Consider the following 21,318-nt stretch of genomic DNA (forward strand, 5'->3'; position numbering starts at 1 on the left):
CCCCGGGCCACGGACGCCGCCGGGCGCGGCCGAGCTGACGGAAGCGCCTCGCCTTCCGCTTCCCCTCTGCCCGGGAAGAGGCGGGCGCAGCCGCGGCCATGCAGGTCTCCAGCCTCAACGAGGTGAAGATCTACAGCCTGAGCGCCGGCAGGAGCCTCCCGGAGGTGAGGGCGGCGCGGGGAATGTGCCCGGCCCGGCTCGGCCCGGCCCGGGTCCCGCGGCGGAGCTGGACCCGCGCGGTGCCGACGCTGGAGCCGAGCCCCGGCCCGGCCCGGCCTGGCTGAGCTGCCCCGGTCCATGTGCGCTTGTGTTGGGTACCGCGAAACAGCTCTAAGTGTTCCTTAAACTAGATATGCAGTTTGAATGCGTGAACCTCTGACTGTAGGCGTGCTAGTCCACGAACCCGTAAGCAACACGGTCTTGTAAGTTTTCTTGGTGTGGAATGGTTAAACTTATCAATGGAATGGAAATTGTAACATAATCAAGGAAAAAAAAAAAGAGTTAGCGGCCTAAATGTCTTATACTTGAAATGCTTGGATAAACTTTAGGTGATTCTCGGGTTCCTGTACGAATAATGAGCTCAAGACTGATGTATACCTTTGCTTGCAGTGGCTCTCTGACAGGAAGAAAAGAGCTTTACAGAAGAAAGATGTGGGTGAGTTTTCCCCTCACAGGGTGCTCAGCAATACTCAGCTGCTCCACATACACAGCATGCAGGTCCAGAGGAGACTCCTCACTGACTGATACTAGTTATCCCTAGGTCATACTTTTAAAACTACAGAATTAAACTACAGATAGTTATTTCAACTTCCTGTATAGCTTCACGTGAACAGAATATTACCAGTGGTGTTTTAAATTTCAGACGTTAAATATTTGGGTTGTGTATTGTAGCAGAAACATGATGAATGAATTCCATGTTGTCCCTTACGTTAGTCAGACTATAAACTACTCTGTGATGCTGTGCTAATCTTGGAGAGCAGGACCACATCATTTCAGCCTAAACTTGTTGCACAGAGTAAAAATGGCTATTTGGAAACATAGGAAGTGTTATACAAGAAACTTAACCAAGAGAAAATGCATAGAGGTAATGGAGGATGGAATACCTTATACGAGGTATTGTATATTACCTTAATTGTATAAGTGTGCCATGAGTATTTCCTACTACATTATATAATAGTTTGTTACATAGTTACCTTGGACTACTAATTTATCTTGCACAGAGGTAGCCTGCTTCTCAGGGTTAGCAGGCTGTGTTAATTTGCTTATAATGTGTTAGTTATACTTAAAATATCTTTAAAAAATATTGCCTATACCAAATTAACTCAATATGCTTCCTTAGGAAACCATTACAGCTTTTTGGACTGATAGAATTGTGCTAACTCTACAATTTTTTTTTTTCTTTACAGATATCCGTAGAAGAATTGAACTTATTCAAGACTTTGAAATGCCCACAGTTAGCACAAAGATTAAGGTATCAAGAGATGGACAGTATATTATGGCAGTTGGTGAGTTAACAAAGTCTCTCTAACAGAGGCCAAAAGTCCTAGAAAATCTTGAGTGCAGAGTGACCTAGTATTCAGGTAGAATTGGTAAGAGTTCATTTTTAACCATAGCACTGAACATAATCCTCAAAGCTTACTCTTAAGATGTGATGGAATGGCTTTCTTGGTAGTGGTGCTGTGGAACACTTCTGTTTAGAATACAGACATTCTTAGAATCATAGAATGCTTTGGGTCGTAAGGCACCTTTGAAGATCATCTAGTCCAATGCCCCTGCCATCAGGGTTTATAATACAAATAAAAAACTAATAAAACAAATCCATCTATAATACAGTTAATTACTAAGTTCTGAATTACTTTTATTGCATGTATGTAAATTTACTTTAAAGAACTTCTGAACATCATTGTTTTGAGTATTGTTTTATAGGATGGAGGCTAATGCTGCATTTTGTAACTGTCAAAATGGGATCCAAACGTGAATACTTTAGTAGGTGTTAGTAGCATGAGCAGCCTTGGTCTTTCAGATTTACTGGCTAAAATTTTACTGGTTTACTGGAAGGTGTTATTAAATTCTGTATGATGTATGTGGTAATTAGGAGAACCTGTGTACAAGTAGGGTGCTTACAGAAACCAGGCTGTAAGGTTGTCTTACTAAGAGGCGTGTTTTTCCAGTCATGGGTCAGAAGACTTATAGTAGAAACATAGTAAAGCCTGTATATGTTAAACATTATACTTTAAAAAAATGCTTTTGTGTTATCTTTTTGTTTAACTTTTTTATGTAAGTAAACATCGAATTATTCTTTCAGGAACCTACAAGCCCAGGGTCCGCTGTTTTGATACCTATCAGTTATCCCAGAAATTTGAAAGATGCTTAGATTCCGAAGGTTAGTATAAGCTATGCCTGTTCGTACAAGATGTCTTTCATATATAGTTCAGATTGGACTCAAGCAAAAATTCTGCTGCCTGTGCTGAGGGGACAAAATGTGTTTCAGGGGAACACAAGAATCTGGAGTAAAACCATCTAGTCTTCATCTCTGTATTTTCCCCTTTTATTCCACTTTTAAAGTTCTTTTCTTGCTTGGAATGGTGTGAGGGATTTAACATTTACGTTGAGTCAGAAAGGGTGGTGGTCAGAGGATGAATGTGGCTGAAATCTGTGTTCTGTTTGGTGAATGTGACGAAGGTACAATGGCTGGGTGGTGGCAAGATCTCCCTTCTTACCTGTTCTGTGAAACAGTAAAGTAGGAGAATGCACTGTGGTTGCTCTGTTTTCTCTCTGGAGCCCAAGCCCAGTAGTTGAGTTAGAGGGTAAAGAGAATTTCCTGAGGGGGTGTTGGTTTGTTTGTTTGCTGGTTTGGTTTTCTGTTTGTTTTCTGGGAACAAGGTACTTAGGGGTAGATGGTAGCACGGCCCAGGCCCTAATTACACCTTGTTAGCTACTGATTTGGTGGGAAAACAACTGTGGTGAGAACAAGGAACCATCTAGGCAATGGGAAAGGGAGAATTGGCTGGCAGTGCAGGGGAGGAGCTGCCACAGCTCTGAGCTTTTAGGGTGCTTAAATTTGAGGAATTATGGAGTTATTTTGTTTGTTTAGGGTTTTTTTGAGGTAGGTGGGAGGGTTGTTATTTTGGTTTTTTTTTATTTGAAGACTGGGATATTAGAAGACTGATGACTGAAAGGTGGGCTACAGGGGTGACCAAAGCAATGAGAAGATGAGCACATTCATTACAGAAGAATTGAAATGGTCTAACTGTGATGTATGTGAAAGTGATGTGAAAAATAAAAACTGTAATAAGAGCATGGGGGTGTTTCTTTGCTCTCTGCCTCAGGACAGCAAGGAGTCATGTAGGGTGAAGGAGCACTGTTAGGCAGGGTTTCAGAGAGGCTGGGGAGAGGAAGGTATGGCAAGACAGAAACCCTTTTTGAAAGAGTAGAAGTCATTGTAATCATAAATGCTTGCTGGTAATTAGAGCTTAAAGTAAATTTTTTTGAACTGGCATCTTAGTACACTGCAGAAGTATGTTTAATTTGAAGTATAGCATAGAGTCACTTCAGGTAACTTTAAATGAGTTATCTCATTTAAATAGAGCCAATGTAGCTGAAGCAGCTACTCCCTAATGTTCCCAACTCACCTCATTTAAAACTAGGCAAAGTTCAATATGTTAGTGTTGAGTGTGAGTAGTAGCTTTCACATTTTTGATTTTTTTGAGCCTTAGAACTTCTTTTGTGGAAGTGCTGACCCCTTGGAAGGACTGCATGTGCAAGTTTATGCATATATGCCCAAACTCATGTAATTTTTTATCATCTTTGATGGATTAGCAAAGCTCTATGGACCACACACACACTGAAAACCATTTGATTAGACCTTCCCAAACCAATAAAATACATGGCTGAGTGTTGTGTTGAGGAACGTGTCAAGTATACAAGAACAATAAAAAGATTACAGGATGCTTCTTATGTTTCTAAAGCTTTAGAATACTTAACTATTTTGCAAATGAAGTTATATAATTAGAGATCCTGCTAAAGATTAATGCCTGCATTATGCATTGGCACCTGTGGGGAGCACTTACATGACTAAAGATTAGCATGAGTGTAAATGTTTTCAGGATTATGCCAATGTTTGCAAATAAGTTTGCTTGCGTAGTTGACTCAAAATTCTCTTGCTCTCTCCTCTAGTGGTTACGTTTGAGATTTTATCAGATGATTACTCAAAGGTATGTTTAATGTTTTCAGTGTATAAATGAAGAAATTGTTCAGTATGTATATTAAAATGCATTTTCATATATAGTAAGGGCAGTCAATCAACACAAGTTTTGGAACAAAAATGTTTTTTTAAAATCAGTAAACAGGATAAACATTTTTTGTACCTTTTGTTTGTTTTCTTTGTGTCTTTGTATTATAATTTGCTTTACCACTTTTAAAGTCTTTTGTCTGTTGGAGAGAAAAACTTCAAATAGTGATCTATCTGCCAAGCAAAATAATGTGAAAAATGGAATTAACTATTCTTTCTGGGCTAACATTTAGTCACAATCCCTTGTGACAAGTGATGCACACACAGACTGTTTTTGGAAGGTGGGATGTTTTTGGAAGGTGGGATAACTATGGGTTAAGTTAACAACCTGATTTGTCTGTGTTGTTGTAGACATGATGATTATAAGCATATGAGTGAGGCAAAAATTGTGGAGAGAAGTAACGTCTTTTTTTTTAGTCTTATTTTTAATTTTATTTATTTTTAAATTAAGTGCTGTACCTGAAGGAATCACCTTCAGAGTGTTTATTTTACACTTTCTTTTCTGTGAAGAGACCTTACCATTTCAGGTAAAGGTTTGTTTTAATAAATACTGCTATTTGATCAGAGATGTGATCATCTAGCCTTGTAGCTTTTTTCCATTTTTCCTGTGAGATTTCCAAGGAAGTGCATGAATTCAAGTAACAGAAGATAATGACCAATACTTTATAGTAGCTTCCCACTTGTCTGTCTGTGGGAAAATGTTTCTGGCTGTATATACCAAATAGTTATTTGGGAGTCTGAGGAACATGCTGTGTCCTAGGTATGTTTCTGACTGATTATGAACAGAAAGGCATGTGTGTTTTCAGCTGAAATGGGTACTGTATTTCAGACTGAAGCCCTACTTTTTCAGCTTCATACAATCTTTATGTTTTCAGTTTTATTTTACTAAAACTTAATAAATCATTAGGAAACTAAACTTCAGTGTTGTTAGAAAGACATGTTAGAAAGAGGGAATGACACTTGAGAAATTACACTTGAAATTCTTAGAATCGTAGAAGTATTGATTGGAATGGGACCTTAAGATATCATTTTAATGCTTTAATGGTTCTGTCAAAATCTGCAGTGTGGTGGTTCCACAAATGTACTGAATAAATTACTGCAGTGCTGTGCTACCTTGTCATAAAGAATTTTTCGTTCCTGTCAGACCTGCCCAGGAAAATCTTAAATTTTTACTGTTGCTACTGCAAAGAGGGATTTTTTTGTACTCCCCGTATTCTGTTCCTTGTCAGTCTTGGTAGCCCTCTTGATGCTCTCAGCATCCTTTCATTGCCAGGGAAAATAGTGTGTCTCCAGGTCTGTTCCTGCCGTCCCTGTAAGGTTGCTTTGAGGCTTACCTGCATTTTCACAGTGAGAGCACCTGTCTTCTTTCATACAGTTTGGTACCAATAAGGCCAGTTACATTTCTGTGCTTTTCTAAGTGTTGGACTTAAAAGTCTTAGCCTTGGACTAAGTTTTACACTTGGGAGAGAGTGATCTCTTTTTTCCCCAAAGCCTTTTGCCAGAAGACCTATATTTCCACATAGTATTTTTGCCACACACTGGTGCCAATGCTTTTGCTACCCTCAGGTTGTAGTTTTCTGCTGGTGACCAAAATTTATTTAGTAAGAAAAAAGACAAACACAATTTACAGTGAGCTATATCCACTATTAATGAAAGAGAACAAGAATATATATTCAAGTCCAATATTGTAGAAATTTGTATTTAAATAGAAAATTATTAGTGGTAGGACAATTATTAGGAGAATATTTGGATGCTTTTGGCAGCTGTAAAAAACTTCCTAAAGTCTTTTTGGAGGCAGAGTGAGTGAGAAGAAAATTCACTTTTCTAATTGAAAGTAAACTGCATCTTCTGTCTTCCTTGTAACAAGTTTTGATGACTTACTGGTAGTGAACTAAGAATATGTGATACTGATATGTTTAAATTAAATATGGTTTAATTTTGTGTTCTTATAGTTTATGTGTCTTCTGTACTGCATGAAAATGCAGACATTTCTTCTTCTGTAATGACAATAGAGAAAAGATTTTGTTTGGGCATTGTTTCAAACAGATAACTAAAGAACTTTGCTTGTTTAAAGCCTCCAGGTAAAAGCAAAAAGGCATTAGGCACACAAAGAATAAAGTGGGATGTATATGAACAACATCACTGTGTAACATTAGCTGTGCAACTGTATCTGTAACATTGTATGAAGTTGTAGTTAGAATTCTGAGATGATACTCTGCTTAGTCTTGGACCAAGAGCAGTAAGTCCATGATTAAAAGTTGGAACACTGGGTTTTCTGATACCAGAAAAAGCACACAAGGACTTAAGGATAAATGAGCATGAAGTGCCAGCCCAGGTCAGTATTTTCTCCATGTCTCTTAAGGGAAGAATATACAGATTTATAAATAAAGGTGACAGATTTAAAGTAACTTTTGTACCTCACCTTCCCTGAGTTTCTCATCCTTATTTGCATTGCTAGAAGTGTAATTCAGCAGTAGAAAATTGTAGACCTTCATTTTTAGAAAATGCATATACTACACAGGCTAAACTAAACTAACACTTTTCTAATCTAAGCTAAATAGGGATGAGGCTCAGAGTTTGGCTGTGATTATCATTCATGGCACGAGTTTGGGCCAGGCCAGCTCTTCCTCCATTGCACAGTTCCTGGCCATGGTTTGAGGCACAGCATGAGTGCAACAGGTGATATGGGTGAAAATGTGTCTGGAGCAGGAAGAATCCCTTCCTGTGGGTGTGTGCCATGTTAATCTGCCATCAGAAGTGTAACAGCAGGTCCTGGCCTATTTTATTTACTGAGATAGATTGAGTTCTCTAGTAATGCCTCCGTGTATGTTTTTCCAGGACTGAGATGTTTGTCTAAGTTTCAGAAAGAAACAATGTTCTTATTTAGTTGGCAAAGAACAAAAATGCAGAAAGATCATTGGTGTCATTTATTGGAACACTGCTGTGCATCAGGATGTGTAGTTCATGTGCTTAGTACATATGGACATACTGGTGTCTGCATGGCTTTGTACTTTTGTACCTGTAGTGTCTTGAAGTAAGTAGAGATGTTAGTTTTAGTGCAGCAGAACACAAGATAACTGTGCTGCTTCTGATTGCAGACTCTTCGCTGTGGCTAGTGAGAATGATGAAGCAATAGTTGATCCTGTCATTTTAGTAGAAATTGTTTGAATAAGTTGTGATAAGCCTCTGTGAGTCTGAAAAAAAATAATTAAGTTTGCATTGTAAGACAAGTTGGGGAGATCCTTGTCTGTTTCTGTATGTTTCAGTGCTTTCTATTTTATTTTCAGATTGTCTTCTTGCAGTGTGGCAGATTTGTGGAGTTTCATTCACAACATGGCCATTACTACAGGACAAGAATACCAAAATTTGGTAGAGATTTCTCTTACCACTATCCATCATGTGACCTGTATTTCGTAGGAGCAAGGTATTTTTGTTTCATTTTTGTTAACCATGTTTTCCAAGAATAAAATAAACATTCAAATACTAGAAAAGTTAAAAAGTGGAAGAAGTGGCAATTTCTTCCAAATTAATAATGGAGACTGGGAAGAGTGGAAAATATGGGAAGATTAAAATTAATTCAGTTTCCCATGCTGTTTTTAAACCTTTTTTTTTTTTCTATTCTTAAACCATGTACATCATGTATTTGCAAATGTGTATTAAAAACTGCAGGTCAGTGTACTGCTTTAAAAAGTGTTTAGCATTTAAGTAAGGAAAATTAAATAACTTTTCCTGTCTTGCTTGGTGTTTCATTGCTGTAAAGTGTATGTTAAATCACATAATTGGGTCTCTGAAAAGACACAGTAAAAATAAAATTAGATGCTAGGGTTTCAAGCAAAATAAGTAGAAATTCAAGATGTAACTTAAATCACAGGAAATTAAAAGATCTTGAGAAAAGAGTTACTGTATCTTTTCCCTGTAAAAATAGTAATTGGCAGGATATTGAAGTATAATAAATAAGTGGTGAACATGCACATTTTTCTCTGTATTTTGAACACTGAAGTATAGGTTTGTCTTGTAGATTATGAATTCTGAAAATTGTATATTTGGCAAAATTAGGCTGTGAATAAGAATCTTTACAATGCCTCTGAACTTACAGCAGTGTTTTTCAGTATTTGTAAGACAAGTAATTTTGGGTTTTTCTTTTGTAGTTCTGAAGTGTACAGGCTAAATCTGGAACAAGGAAGATTTCTGAACTCCCTGCAAACTGAAGCTTCGTAAGTTATGTGTGATGCATGACCTCTGTCTTCCTTCCACCAGGTGGAAGCAGACTCCAAGCATGCTCAGCACCAGTACTGTCTCTGAATGCTGCCCAAATGCTTTGCAGAGTTGAAAAGGAACATATGCTAAGTCTGAGTCTCATTTCATTTTATGTTCTGTAAATTTTTTTTGTTCTAGTTTTTATGTTTAATTGAATTTTCTTTTGTGGATGTTTTAAAATTGCTTAATGTGGACTAAATAGGTATTATATAACTTGATAATAAGAGCATTTCATTAAAACTTTGCCATTATTACTCAATTTAGCCATCATATAGAGATCTACCCACAGGGTATGTACTTTCCCAGACATGTCTTTGTCCTTCTGCTCTTGAAGTAGCCCAAAGAGAATTCTTATATCTCCAGCATGTGTCTGATTCTTTTGAAAAGCCTACCAAAGTAGGAACTGAGCTTTTTTCATGTGGGGAGAGGCAGATTAGAAGAACAGACTTCACTAAATAGAGTGGCTTGTTGGTGGGCAACAGCTGGTGTGCACTGGGCAGGATAGCTTAATGGATGAAGGAGTATTTGGGAAGGCAAAATAAAAAAACAAGCAAAAGGAGGAAAAAAAGGGGAAATCCTAGAATGGGAGAGGTAAGGGTGTAGTGTAGAATGTGGATTAGAGAGATGAGACTTAAGTTCTGAGAAGGTTTTGACACAAGGGAGTTGGATGAGTTACAGAATTAGAGGTAGAGGCCTTTGAATGGAAGTAGTTGGAAAGTGCTGGGATAAGTGGTGTAGATAGAAATATTTGTACTTTGGAAGAATTGTTGTTGAAATACAGGGCTCTTGGGTGCCCTGTTGAGAAACAGGATACTTGGGTGGGAGAAGGGAGACCATTGGTCACACAAGAACATGTTGGAGATGTAAGCTTTAGGACATAAGTCATCAGAAAGATCTTTTGACATAATTAGAATCAGAAAATCATTTAGGTTGGAAAAGACCTCTAAGATCATCAAGCCCAACTATTAACCCAGGACTGCCAAGTCCACCACTAGACCATGTCCCCAAATGCCACATCTACATGTCTTTTAAATACCTCCAGGGATGGTGATTGAACTACTTCCCTGAGCAGCCTATTCCAATCCTTGGCAACCCCTCCAGTGAAGAAATTTTTCCTGGTATCCAATCTGAACCTCCCCTAGCACACCTTGAGGCCATTTCTTCATGTCCTGTTGAGTTGTTTAAGAATACAGTGGAGCAGAGTGATATGGCAGGGCTTGGTGGTAGGTGGTGGATATAGGCAGAAGAACACAGGATTGTTCAGGCTGGAGAGAACCTCAGAGCCCAGGCTCCTGCTCAGAGCATGGTCATATGAATTCAGATGAATTTTCTCAGGGGGGTCTTGAAAACTCCAAAGATGGAAATTTCCCTGCCTCTATCACTAACACATTCCAGTGCTTAATTATCCTTATAGCATAAAAATATTATCCTTACATAACACTGTCCCTGCTCGGCTCTGTGGGGTGCCACGTGCACCCTCAGAAGCACGGGTGGGTTCAGTGTTACAGTCGGTAGCAAAGAGTCGAGAAGGGCATTTGTGTGCGTTCCAGCAGGAGCATTTATTGCTGCTACACTGTCGAAGGTTGCAGAGGCAAATGTGAACATGATCCTGAAACTCACTGTTTTCTCTGGGAGTGGGGGGAAAAGGCGGGACTAGGGAACAGGGACCAATGGGGAACTCTGGGGGAGTGATGAGGGGTAGAGGCTGACAGCCAACCAGGGAATTCAAACTGGGATAGATTAACATAACAGAACAAGCATCCTGGGAGAAGTCTTTTTGGTCACCTTAGCATAAAGTGGTTCTTGTGGTTCTAGGAACGTGTCTTACTGAAGACTCTCTGTCCCTTGTAGTTTATGTGCACCGGTGACCACACTTACATCCAGTTGGAACCTTACCTGTTTCAAGTAATCAACACTGTCTCTGGCTCCAAACTGTTAGTAAGCTCCCTTAAGTATGGGAAGCTGTTGTTATATGGCCACCTGTCCCTCCCACCAACTTTTGCTTTTCCAGGCTGAGCAATAGTGTACATGATTACAGAAATCTTATTAGTTGTTCATGTGTTAAATTGTTCTGAGGTCACTAAACTTGCTCCTTTTTCTGTTGTAGAGAGAGTAATGTCTGTGACATAAATCCTGTACACTTCTTGTTTGCTATGGGAACGGCTGAGGTAAATGTTTTCCTTCCTTTTATAAAAGTGGCAGTAGTGTTTGCTTCATTTTTATATTAATTTGCAGGAGGATAAGAAGAAATCATGAACATAATTAATTTAATTGGTCTCATTTGTTATGTTAGATATAGATACGTTACAGATGACTTTTTAGAGCGTAGTGCAGATAAAATACCTGAATTACTTGGTTGCTGAGTACTTGAGATTTTGCAGATGGGAGCGAAAATAATGTTCTCTTGTTCTGCAGTGTAGCCATCTGTAGAAATTACCTGGCATGTGTACCCTATTAATCTTAAGAAAATTAGTGGTTTTGATTCAGATTCCATGAAAGAAACTAGAAATGAAATGTGTGCAGCCTGTATGTCATTATTAAAACAACTCATGTCAACCTAGGAAATTTTGGTAATTATTAATTAGATTAGATAATTCATAATTTTATTTAAACATTTTCAGAATACCAGGCATCTGCTACATAAGCTTGAACCATATTTTCTAAATTGTTTAGGGTAAAGTGGAATGCTGGGACCCTAGAACTAGAAATCGAGTTGGGCTGTTGGACTGTGCACTAAGCAGTGTGACAGCAGACACAGAGTGAGTAAAGGCTGTGAGTAAAGTGTGTCGTTCTGAATTTTTCAGAAGTTTTGCTTTTAGAAATAAATCCCATTTTGCTTTAAAATGACCTGCCTGTTCTCTTCTCTTGTCATTGCTAGTGTGAATAAAGGATTTTCTTAATCATAAAGGAGTTCTCTTAGACATTGATCTGAATAGCAGTGGCTATTTTTCTATACAAATAAAAGTTCTGAATGTAAACAGCACAGCTTTTTGAAGTAGTATTTCTGAGTGATGCCTGTAAATTATTTTACAATAATAATGTAGCTATTTTTAACATTAAAAAAATTATTTGCAGACTTTATTGAAAGAATGCCTAACTATAAGCATTGTGCTTGGCAGGATAGAAGGTTTACCATCCATTTCAGCACTGAAATTTGATGGAGCTTTGAATATGGCTGTTGGAACATCTACTGGGCAGGTATATTTGACTTCATCTATCATAGTTCTTAGGAGATCCTGCTCTTGCAATTCCCAATCCCAGCCTATCATACATTGAGTGCACTATATCTCTATTACTGCAAGTAGTTATAAGACCATAAACTAAATGTATAGAGTAGTAATAGTCAAACTGCAATTTAATTTTGTCAAATGCTTGTGCTCTTCAGAATTCTGTAGGTACCACTTAAAATCATCATGACTTCATAACTATATAACTTCAGATTTGCAGTTTTCTTAAGACTTGAGTCAAGTGTGTGGGGGAAGTTGCTAATTTTTGGGACTATCAGTACCATTTCAATGCAACATATGTGCTCTCCCTTATCTTGGTGGTTAAAAAACCCAGAAATTATTGTCTTTTAACTGTTATTTTTACTGTCTTACCGTAATATGGAAAATCATTTTAATTCATTTATTGTTGCCATCATATTTGTAAAGGGAAGTGTGGGGACTGTTTCCTGCCTTCATCAGTATTTTCATGGGTTTAGAAAACTGTAGCTTCTTCAATAGCAGATATGTGTGTGAGAATTGTACTTGCTGTGCTAGTGTACAAGTCAGACAAATTTTATTGTAGACTGTGTTTCTGATTAAATAAACCGAGAATATTATTTTTCCCAAAAATTCTGGGTATTTGCACTTTACATATGAAAGATTTAAGGTCTTTCTCAAGTTCCATAGGAAATTTTGGAGATAAAAATACAGGTTTCTGGAAGATAGGGCCTGTACGCTCTACTTTCCTTAACACAAAACTTACACTCTGGGGTGTTTCATTGAGGGAATGTTGCATTCACTGAATCTGGAAGGGAGTCTGAAAATTTAAATTGTGTAAGAACAACACAAGAATCTGAAAATGAAATGTTATTAATTATGAAATACTAAGAGTATTGAAATAAAAAAAAAAAGGTTCTTTTTTTCAATAGTAATTTAAAAGTCTTTAGAAAGATGGTTAGATCTTAAATTTTTTAATTTTTCTAGATGGAAGCATGCTGATGTTAAAATACATGGCTAGAATAAACTGGGCTCACCTAATAGGTTGTTTTCAGAATTTAAAATTATTTATTTTATGTAAATCCTACCTATGTATTTAAGTAAAATCTCAAGTTTAGCTAAATATTTAGTGAAGATCTGATGGGCATGACTTCTTCATGATCTTACAATGTTATAAATTGAATCTGCCTCTTATTCTTCAAGGTTCTATTATATGATCTCCGGTCTAGTAATCCATTAATAGTCAAAGATCACCACTATGGCCTGCCTATTAAATCAATTCAGTTTCAGCATCAGTTGGATTTAATTATCTCTGCGGATTCTCGAATAATAAAAATGTGGAACAAAGATACAGTAAGTAGTTTTATGTTGCTGCATTTGGATTTTTAAATTTTTACTTTATTTGGGTTGGGGGTTTTTCTAGGTTTTTTTTTTGTTTGTTTTGTTGTTTTGGGTATTTTTTTGTGCAGCTTGATTGATTAAGCTGAAATTCAGTGTAGGAAGCTGAGGTTTTAATGTCTCTTAATTTACATAGCATTTTGTCCTGTCTGACTAAATCAGAATCTGGGAAGTTATTCAGTAGGCTGTTAGGTATAAAGATACAGTCTTAGGGGTTTTCTAGCTGTTTGAACATGTCTGGCCAAGAGGCTTCTTTCAGGAGGAGGATTTAAACATAAAAAGTAGTATCTTAGCCATTGCCTTGGTTTGTGCATTTCTCACAGTGTTCTTGAATACATCCAGTTACCTTTTTCACCAGAGAAAACATGTTCATTCCTATTCCCTGCTCAAAGTAGGGTTAATTTCAAAGGTAGATCAGTTAGTTAAGGACCTACTAAAATCAGGTGCTGCTTATTTTCGCAGGAACGTATTTGGATACTGAAGCAGATACTGTGCGTAGAGGCAGTAACAATGTGTCTTACACTATATTAGTGGATTATGTTGCAATGGCCAATGTCTTTATGCATACCTTTTGCACTTCTAAGTGAAATTGAAATCTCTAATTTTCATAGGACTTCTTTCTTATCTTTCTGTCAGTGAAGCTTGCTATGAATCTACGGGGTAACAAAATATGTTACCCCGTAGATTCATAGTAATACTATTGTAACTTGTTTTGGTTTGAGGGACTGTCTAGTCAATTGTGTTCCTTCTAAAAAACATGCTCCATCTATGCTTTTCTAACTTTATAGTGAAACATAAAGAGGTTGTAGCAGAGGCTTTTTTTCTAGTTATTTCAGGCAGTCAGTTCAGTATTGTCGTGCTGCTTCATGAGCTTTCAACAGCCTTTTATTTTTACTGTGATCACAAGTAGTTTTTTTGTATGCTCCTCTGCAGTTAATTTTTATTGTTTGAAAGAGCAAATAAATTATTGGTTATTATTTAAAACATCTGCAGTGGCCTCTCGCCATTTTTCCTAGGTGTGTATATTTCCCTCCTTGAGAATGAAGCACTGTAAGGTTTGTCAGGTGGCCTCTGGTGGGAAAAGGGAGGGTTTCTCACTGCTGGAAGGCAAAGATAGCTTTGGACTCTTTCCTAGAGTATGTTCCAGCTGGCTCCTCCTCTCCCAGATGCTGGTTCCTGACTATCTCTGGCTGGGAACCAAGTGCAGAGGCAGACTGCGGGTGGAGAGCATATGGCTTTGATACCAGAATAGCCCCATGCTGAGACGTGCCTTGGGGTGGGGAGCACCGGGCTTTTGTCTGCTGAGGCCGGGGTGGAGGAGGCCTCCTCTTAATCATCAGGGAGAGACCAGAGGTGGGTGGGGTAACTGGGAGGGAAAGGAAGGGCCCAGAAAGGTAGGTGGGATTGCTGCAGGGAAAGAAAAAAAGGGGAACAGGATCAAAATTTTCCTTGTTCCTGTCCCTCATTTAGAACTGTGTAGGCATGTAGTCTCATGCTTCAGATTATGCGGTCCAGTTGTTAGAGACTCTACTGGCTGTCTTGTGTGTTGGCTCATAAGAGCACCTGTATTTTGTCTGGGTTTTTCAGACTCTGTTCCAGTTCTTATTATTTTGAGAATGTTGTTTCCTGCTTTTACCTCTTTCTTAAGTAACCTTTATAACTTCAGTTCTGATCTAAGCTAGATACCACTGCATTCTCTTACTACTTTTATTCTATATCAAGACCTAAATAAAATGCTGAGCTATATTTAATTTCATTTCGACATTAGCAGGGTGGAAGAACCAAGATCCAGATTCAAATTTCATTCCTAATCCATTTTTTTCAGCTAATCATACTTTGCAAAGTAAAAATGATTTAAAACTACCACATTCAGAGTTGAATAAAGTGAGGGTTACGCTGGCGATGTGCCAGGAACTTACAGACCTCAGGCCCCCTTTTGCATAAAATAAAGTAAATTTGACATATATTTTCAACATAGAAGTGTAAACTGAAAAATTAGAGGTGCCACTGTACATTGCTGTGTCTTCAATAGCCAGTAGGCTTCACTTCCTTGTAAGAGATTGAATCAGAGATAAAATACAATATGGAGTTCCTTGTGTTATGTTCAGAGATTTGATATTTTATTGTTCTGCAAAAGCTATTCCATCTTTATGCCATCATGTTTCTTAGCTTCTATAGTAGCTATTTATTAATGTTTAGATTTACTGAATTTAATTATATTTTTTGGAGTTCTATATGATTTATTTTCTTCCTACAATTTCAGGGAAAGATATTTACTTCAATGGAGCCAGAACATGATATAAATGATGTCTGCCTGTATCCAAATTCAGGTATGTTAAATATAGTAATATCTTGCTAAATTCAAAAGGAAAAGCTTGCTAACGCAAGCTGTGGTCTTTTTTTCTGGTTAGGTGATACAATTTAGGTCTACTTTCCTCCTTATGGCAGAGCTTGGAATAAAGGGTTATTTGTCAGTTAGTGTCCTTGTTTCCTCTGCACCTGTATTACATTGGAGCCTCTTTGCAGTTAGAAGCTGCTGTGCTGTTAATTGAGTGATTGATCTCTTTTACTCTTTCAAATATCTGAAGTGACTCATTTCATAAGAATAGGAATTTTGACCTATTGTCTTGACTAAGTCCAAGATGAGTTAGAGCTTGCTTTCTAGAGGTAGGAAAAATCTCTTTACAGCAGGTTTATAGATTTTTTTTTTCAAGTATTTACAAAGATTTGATCTTTCCTGGACTTAAATACAGCACTTAAATTGTGCTGGTCCTTAGATTTAATACTTTGGTTTTAAGTGTAGATTCCTATGTGCACAAATTTGCATGTTTTTTGTGACTGTTTTCAGATTTGTTGCATCTCATAATATTATGTTTAGAGATCAAAACTGAGGGTCACTTCTAACCAGGACTTAATTTATGAGTAAAAATATTTTGCAAAGTGATGGTTGTATGTGCATATGTGCTTTGGTTGTATTTCAGAGTGCAACTGGACTTAATTTTCTTGCTTAATGTGAGTTGCTGTAGTTCTTCAGTACAGTGTGACACCTACTTCCTTTTTAGAAAGCAGTACTGAAAAAGATGAAGTAAGTTAGGGCCACTAGGATGGCACAGAGCAAAAGTCTTGAAGCAGACAATGCCTGTGTTGCAAACTCTGCTATTATCCTAATTTTAGAGCAAGGTAGCAGTAAAGACAGAGCAGCTTGGATTTTGATTCACACTAGCAGCTCAAATTTAAGATTGTAGATAAGTGAGTTTGAGATTTCTAGCAAGTTAAAACTTATCTTTGTCTTTTCTGCCAACTTCAGTTAAGAATGTGTTGGAGGTTTTTTTGTTGGGTTTTTTTTGGTTTTTTTTTTGGTAAGATGAGCAATTAAATACTCTTCCCTGATAAGATGGTGGGCATTTTTGACCTTATGGAGCAGGGTACATGCCATGTGCTCTGGTTGTATGTAGGAGTTCATATGGGTGTATATGAGAATTACTGCATGGTGACAGGGTGAACTGTGCACCATGGAGGTGGATAAGCCCTCGTCCATGGTGGCTACAGAGAGAGGTTCTTGGAGTGAATCATCTTTAGCATTTCACCTGCGTTTCACCTGTGAGCTTGTTGGTTTCATCTAAAAGAGAACCCTGCAGCAAATTAACGTCCACACAGCACCAATGAAGAGCTCACCACAGGGAGTGGAACAGAAAAAAGTTCTTTGACAATGTAGAATCGTAGTGTAATTTAGGTTGGAAGGTACCTCTGGGAGTTGTGTATTTCCTGCTCAAAGCAGGGGCAACTTGAAGTTAGATCCATCTTTGAAGTCGGATCACGTTGCTCAGGTCAAGTCAAGTTTGAATATGTCAAGGGTGGGCATTACTCAACTGTGGACACTCTGTAGCCTTTGTGGTATGTGGACATGCCTCATGTGCTTTTGCAGAAATGATTTTCATGAGACTCTGCAGGATGAATGTAGCACAAAGAACTGAATGCACACATCTCTCTAATCTTGCTATTGACACAGCTTTTCATGTGTCTGATTGAGATCTAGATTATGCAGTCCAGTTCTGTGTCCCACATCTCCTGCTTAAGTCAGTTCTGCTTTTCTTATTGTCTGTAGGGGGACAGCTTGATGGTTTTGGTAAGAACTGTTGTGGGAAGAAAACTGGTTGTATTTTATGGTCACATGGAAACAGTGGGGCAAAAGCTAGAACATGTTGCAGTGGAAATTGAGAGATTTAAGGTAAGAGGTGGTGCATCACAGATTTGTCACAAATATTGTTGAACCAGAATTTAAGATGCCTAGAACCACCTCATGCTCATTCAGAATTTAAAGAATAATCGTGACTGAAGATCTAAAAATAAGTAAATATTTTCAGTAAGATGGCCTTGCAGTGGAAAGTTGGAAATACAGTATCAGTATGGGTTTGGCTCAGTGCTCTTACTGGTGCCCCAGCATTCTCAGAGCACCACTAGATGCCTGGCACAGGAAACACAGGAGATTTAGTTGTATTATATAAATGAAACTTGACGGCATCTTCAGTGTATAGAAATTTGTGTCTCGTTTGTTTCAATTATTGTAAAAAAAATTAAAAGTTAAAAATTTGCATTTTCTAAAACTGCTTCTCCCACATACTATCACTTCATGTTCCCATCTTCATTCTTTTACATTTATGATACTGTATTGCAGAGCATTTTCCAAAGAGGGCCTTATTAAAACTTCTGAAAAAAGGCTCTCATTTATTTCCCTTCTACAGTAATCAAACTAGGCTGTTATGTAGTTTGTTAGGGTGTGGTCTCTCTTCCCATAAAAATTGGTTGAAACTAACAAGCTGAAGCAATAAAATGCATGGAATAGACTTCTCCTTTCAGAGTTAACTTTCATTCTTCTAGTTCCCTTGTAGTATACACCCATGTACTGTTCTGAAGTCCGTTTTTGTCCTCCTTTAATTATTGGTGGAAGACTCTCAAAGAGGAGGTTTTCCTTTACTGTCATCTTCGAAGCACCTGCAGAATTAATTTCTGTCTTTATTTCCAGTGATTCATATTCAGCCAATGGAAAAATGCTTTGTCTCTGGAGCGTGCTGCTAGGCGAGCATGTAACCTATATACTATGCTGGAGTACTCTGTGTGTGTCTGTGTGTGTGTTCATGTATATACTGTAAATCCTTGCTTTTTCCTTAAATTGCCTGTAAACCTTTCCAGGCACAGTTTTTAGCCAGTTTGCTGACTAAGCTTTCACAAATACCTTGCTTTGCTGGGAAAGCAAGCCCCCTTTTTTCTGACATTTTAAGTCCAGCTGCATTATGTATTTATAATAAAAGGATTAGGTAGGAAGGATTACTCCACCCATTTTAATTGCATTCCTCTAGTTGGGTGTAAATTATATTTCTGCCCTCTGGGTGTGTAGTAATTGACCCAATTATTCATAGTCTCAGTGGCATATGTTACAGTTCTTTCAGATCAGAATGTTATCTAATTTGATGGCACTTTTCTTCTTCATAATCAGTCTCTTGTATTACATGTTGATCAGCTACATTGGAAAGACAAAATTGAGGTAAACATAAAAGTATATAGCAAATGTTCTTATTACTCTTTTATGTAGAAGGAAATTGAAAGTGTTCTTCATTTTGAACTTGTATGAAATCTTGTGGCAGTAGGAGATTTTCCACAGATTTTAGTATTGCTACAGTATTTTTTTCATATTCAGAGTACTTAAACCCCAAGACATTGGTTTTGTGGTGTTTCTTCAGTATATTAATAGATATTTCAAATTTTACATTTTCCCTGGTTGGCTAATAGCACTAGTATTACTCCTTTTGAAGCCACACTATCCTATATCTCATTTTGGGTTGAGTAGCTGCTGTTGTGTTGATTTCCCAAGATGAAATATGAATGAAGGTGTAAACCATGTTGTGATTAATGGCTTTGTTTAGGTGTGTGTTTAAAAATAAAACAAAAAACCATAAATATTAATACCAATGTATTAATAATGCTATTTTATATCCAAGGTAAGTTTTAACTGCAGTACTAACTGGATTTGTTCTAAACAGTATTAAGGGATGAACTTTTTACATTTGTTATGAAAATTGGCAGCCCGCACTTATCAGGGCTTGATGTTGCTTAAAGTGGTGCTGAGCCATTAAGATAGAGGACAAAACGGAATAAATACGTAGGAAATTAGGCTTTGTTAATTATGCTGGTATCAGACCTTTCTTTCCATGGTATTTGATGCAACAATTTATTACAGGTCTTGGTTAGTGTATATATGTACTTTATGAGGTTTTTTTTTTAAAAAAATAGTATTACCCTCTTGTGATCAATATTTTTAAATGTGGAAATCTCTTTTTAGGAATGCTAATGACTGCCAATGAAGCCCCTAAAATGAATATCTATTATATACCAGTAAGTAATACCAGTTGTTGCTGATATTGCTCTTTAAAGACACAATTGTTTGGTGCCATTCAGGTATTTCAGTTGAAATTCATGTCTACATTGTCTGAGTTGTCACAGTAAAGTAAATTTAGGTTAACTATAATTTATTAATGTAACATGTTAAATTACTTTAAAAACAGCCTTTTTTAAAATTTGCCTTTTGCTGCCAGTTTAAAAACTGATTAGTGGCGGTAGAAAATTCAGGTGGAGCTTTACTGGAAAAAGTAGGTTTTTTCATAGCTGATCAAAAAGTATTCCTAAATAGGGACTATAAGTTTCAAGATAATAACTTTGCTTTGTTGTGAAATATTTCATTCGTGTCTTTAATATGTGGTATACAGTGACATAGTCATAGCAGTAAATACTCTTCTCTGTTCTGACAAAGAAATGATATTGTGTGGCTTCAAATATGGCTCTTGACTGTAGCTTATGCTCAATGCCCTTCTGCAATTGCAGCTTTTCACTGGGTAAGCTTTCCAGTTGAAAGGCTCAACTGTAGGTTTAACTGTATGTTTTATCTCTTCAGATTTGTTTTAGGGAGACTTAGCAGCAAGCCTTCTGGTGTCAGGGAGTGGTACAGAAAATTACACCTGCATTTCACTCTTGGTTTAGTTTCTACAGTGCGTTCTCTAGAGGTTTTTTTGTCCTGATAGAAGATAAATAGTAGGGATACCTATGTAAATGTTGCATGCAGAATAGCTGACCAGACTCTAAAAATTTGTGCACTTCTTAATTAATTTTATTCACATCTTGGACAAACTATAATATATATTTAACTATTTTTTAAATCAGCCAAAAAGTCTTCATGTAGCTAATTGATTTTAAAGTAACTTAAATTTAATTTTTTTCAGTTCATTTCTGGTCATCCCCTGCTGCCATGTCCACTCTGTATGATCTTGATTTCAGGATGGAGATTTATAAGTTTATTTCTCTTTGTGGATTAGACAATACATACATGTTGTATTTGTGTGTCTAAACACAACAGTATACCCCTCTAAACAATTCTGTAGTCTGATGTATTTACTTGCATTATTAGATTTTTGCATTTAAAGAGATGTGGAATTTTATACATGAATTGTATAAAAACTTTATACATTTGTATAAAGGATGTTCTTCGGATGTGAATTGCCTATTTCCGTAACTCAGCTCTAACCAACTCGCATTTTATTAATGGGTGCTTTCCATGCTTTGGGTAACAAGGGGGACGACAAATACTTTTCTATTTATGGCGAAATACTAGCTGTAGTTAGAAGGTGAACACTTTCTTTCCATTTACCTTGTCCCTTATAAGGTTGAGAGAGTAGCTCTCCAAGCACTTCTTTTTATCTATTGCCTTTTTTAATTAATGGATTAGGGAAGACAAACTCACATATTTTCAAAATCTGATGATTTTTTAAAACTGGAGTGTACTAGTTAGTTAATTTAAGTTATCCAGATGGAAAAAGCATTCCTTCTGTCACTAAAGGTAAGGTTCAGCTTCTGTCTGAAAATTGTGCACTGAGATTATTTTTTGTGCAGGTGTGCATGATACATGAACTTGACAGCTGTAGTACATTAGAGGTGCACATTCAACTTAGCCAAAAAGTTATTTCATTGTCTTGATTGTCACCAGAGATGGTTTGTTAGAACTTGTTCAAGCTAGTATTACTTTGAGTATTCTTGCACATATTGTAAATCAAAATGAAAAATACTTTTTGCTCTCTCAAAAATCTCACTCTCATTGAATGCCCTGTGAGTACTGAATTCGTG

At 37.2% G+C, this 21,318-nt stretch overlaps 1 protein-coding gene across 2 annotated transcripts in view; it reads left to right on the forward strand.

Moving 5' to 3' along the window:
* The first annotated feature begins 25 nt into the window (after window positions 1–25).
* Window positions 26–21,318, forward strand: part of NOL10 (nucleolar protein 10) — a 50,852-nt gene continuing 29,559 nt past the window's right edge. Inside the window, exons 1-13 of one of the 2 annotated variants that reach the window (XM_032104270.1) lie at window positions 26–164; window positions 610–655; window positions 1,407–1,505; window positions 2,306–2,383; window positions 4,177–4,214; window positions 7,579–7,715; window positions 8,440–8,505; window positions 10,656–10,716; window positions 11,222–11,307; window positions 11,668–11,746; window positions 12,955–13,104; window positions 15,413–15,479; window positions 19,487–19,539. In XM_032104270.1, coding sequence (XP_031960161.1) covers window positions 99–164; window positions 610–655; window positions 1,407–1,505; window positions 2,306–2,383; window positions 4,177–4,214; window positions 7,579–7,715; window positions 8,440–8,505; window positions 10,656–10,716; window positions 11,222–11,307; window positions 11,668–11,746; window positions 12,955–13,104; window positions 15,413–15,479; window positions 19,487–19,539 — 1,026 coding nt within the window. In that variant the 5' untranslated portion in view covers window positions 26–98. Of the gene's footprint in view, window positions 165–548; window positions 656–1,406; window positions 1,506–2,305; window positions 2,384–4,176; window positions 4,215–7,578; window positions 7,716–8,439; window positions 8,506–10,655; window positions 10,717–11,221; window positions 11,308–11,667; window positions 11,747–12,954; window positions 13,105–15,412; window positions 15,480–19,486; window positions 19,540–21,318 lie in introns of both variants that reach the window. The other variant, XM_032104271.1, reaches the window with a different exon arrangement.

Source organism: Corvus moneduloides, chromosome 3 (assembly GCF_009650955.1).
Source record: "Corvus moneduloides isolate bCorMon1 chromosome 3, bCorMon1.pri, whole genome shotgun sequence".
NCBI lineage: Eukaryota > Metazoa > Chordata > Aves > Passeriformes > Corvidae > Corvus > Corvus moneduloides.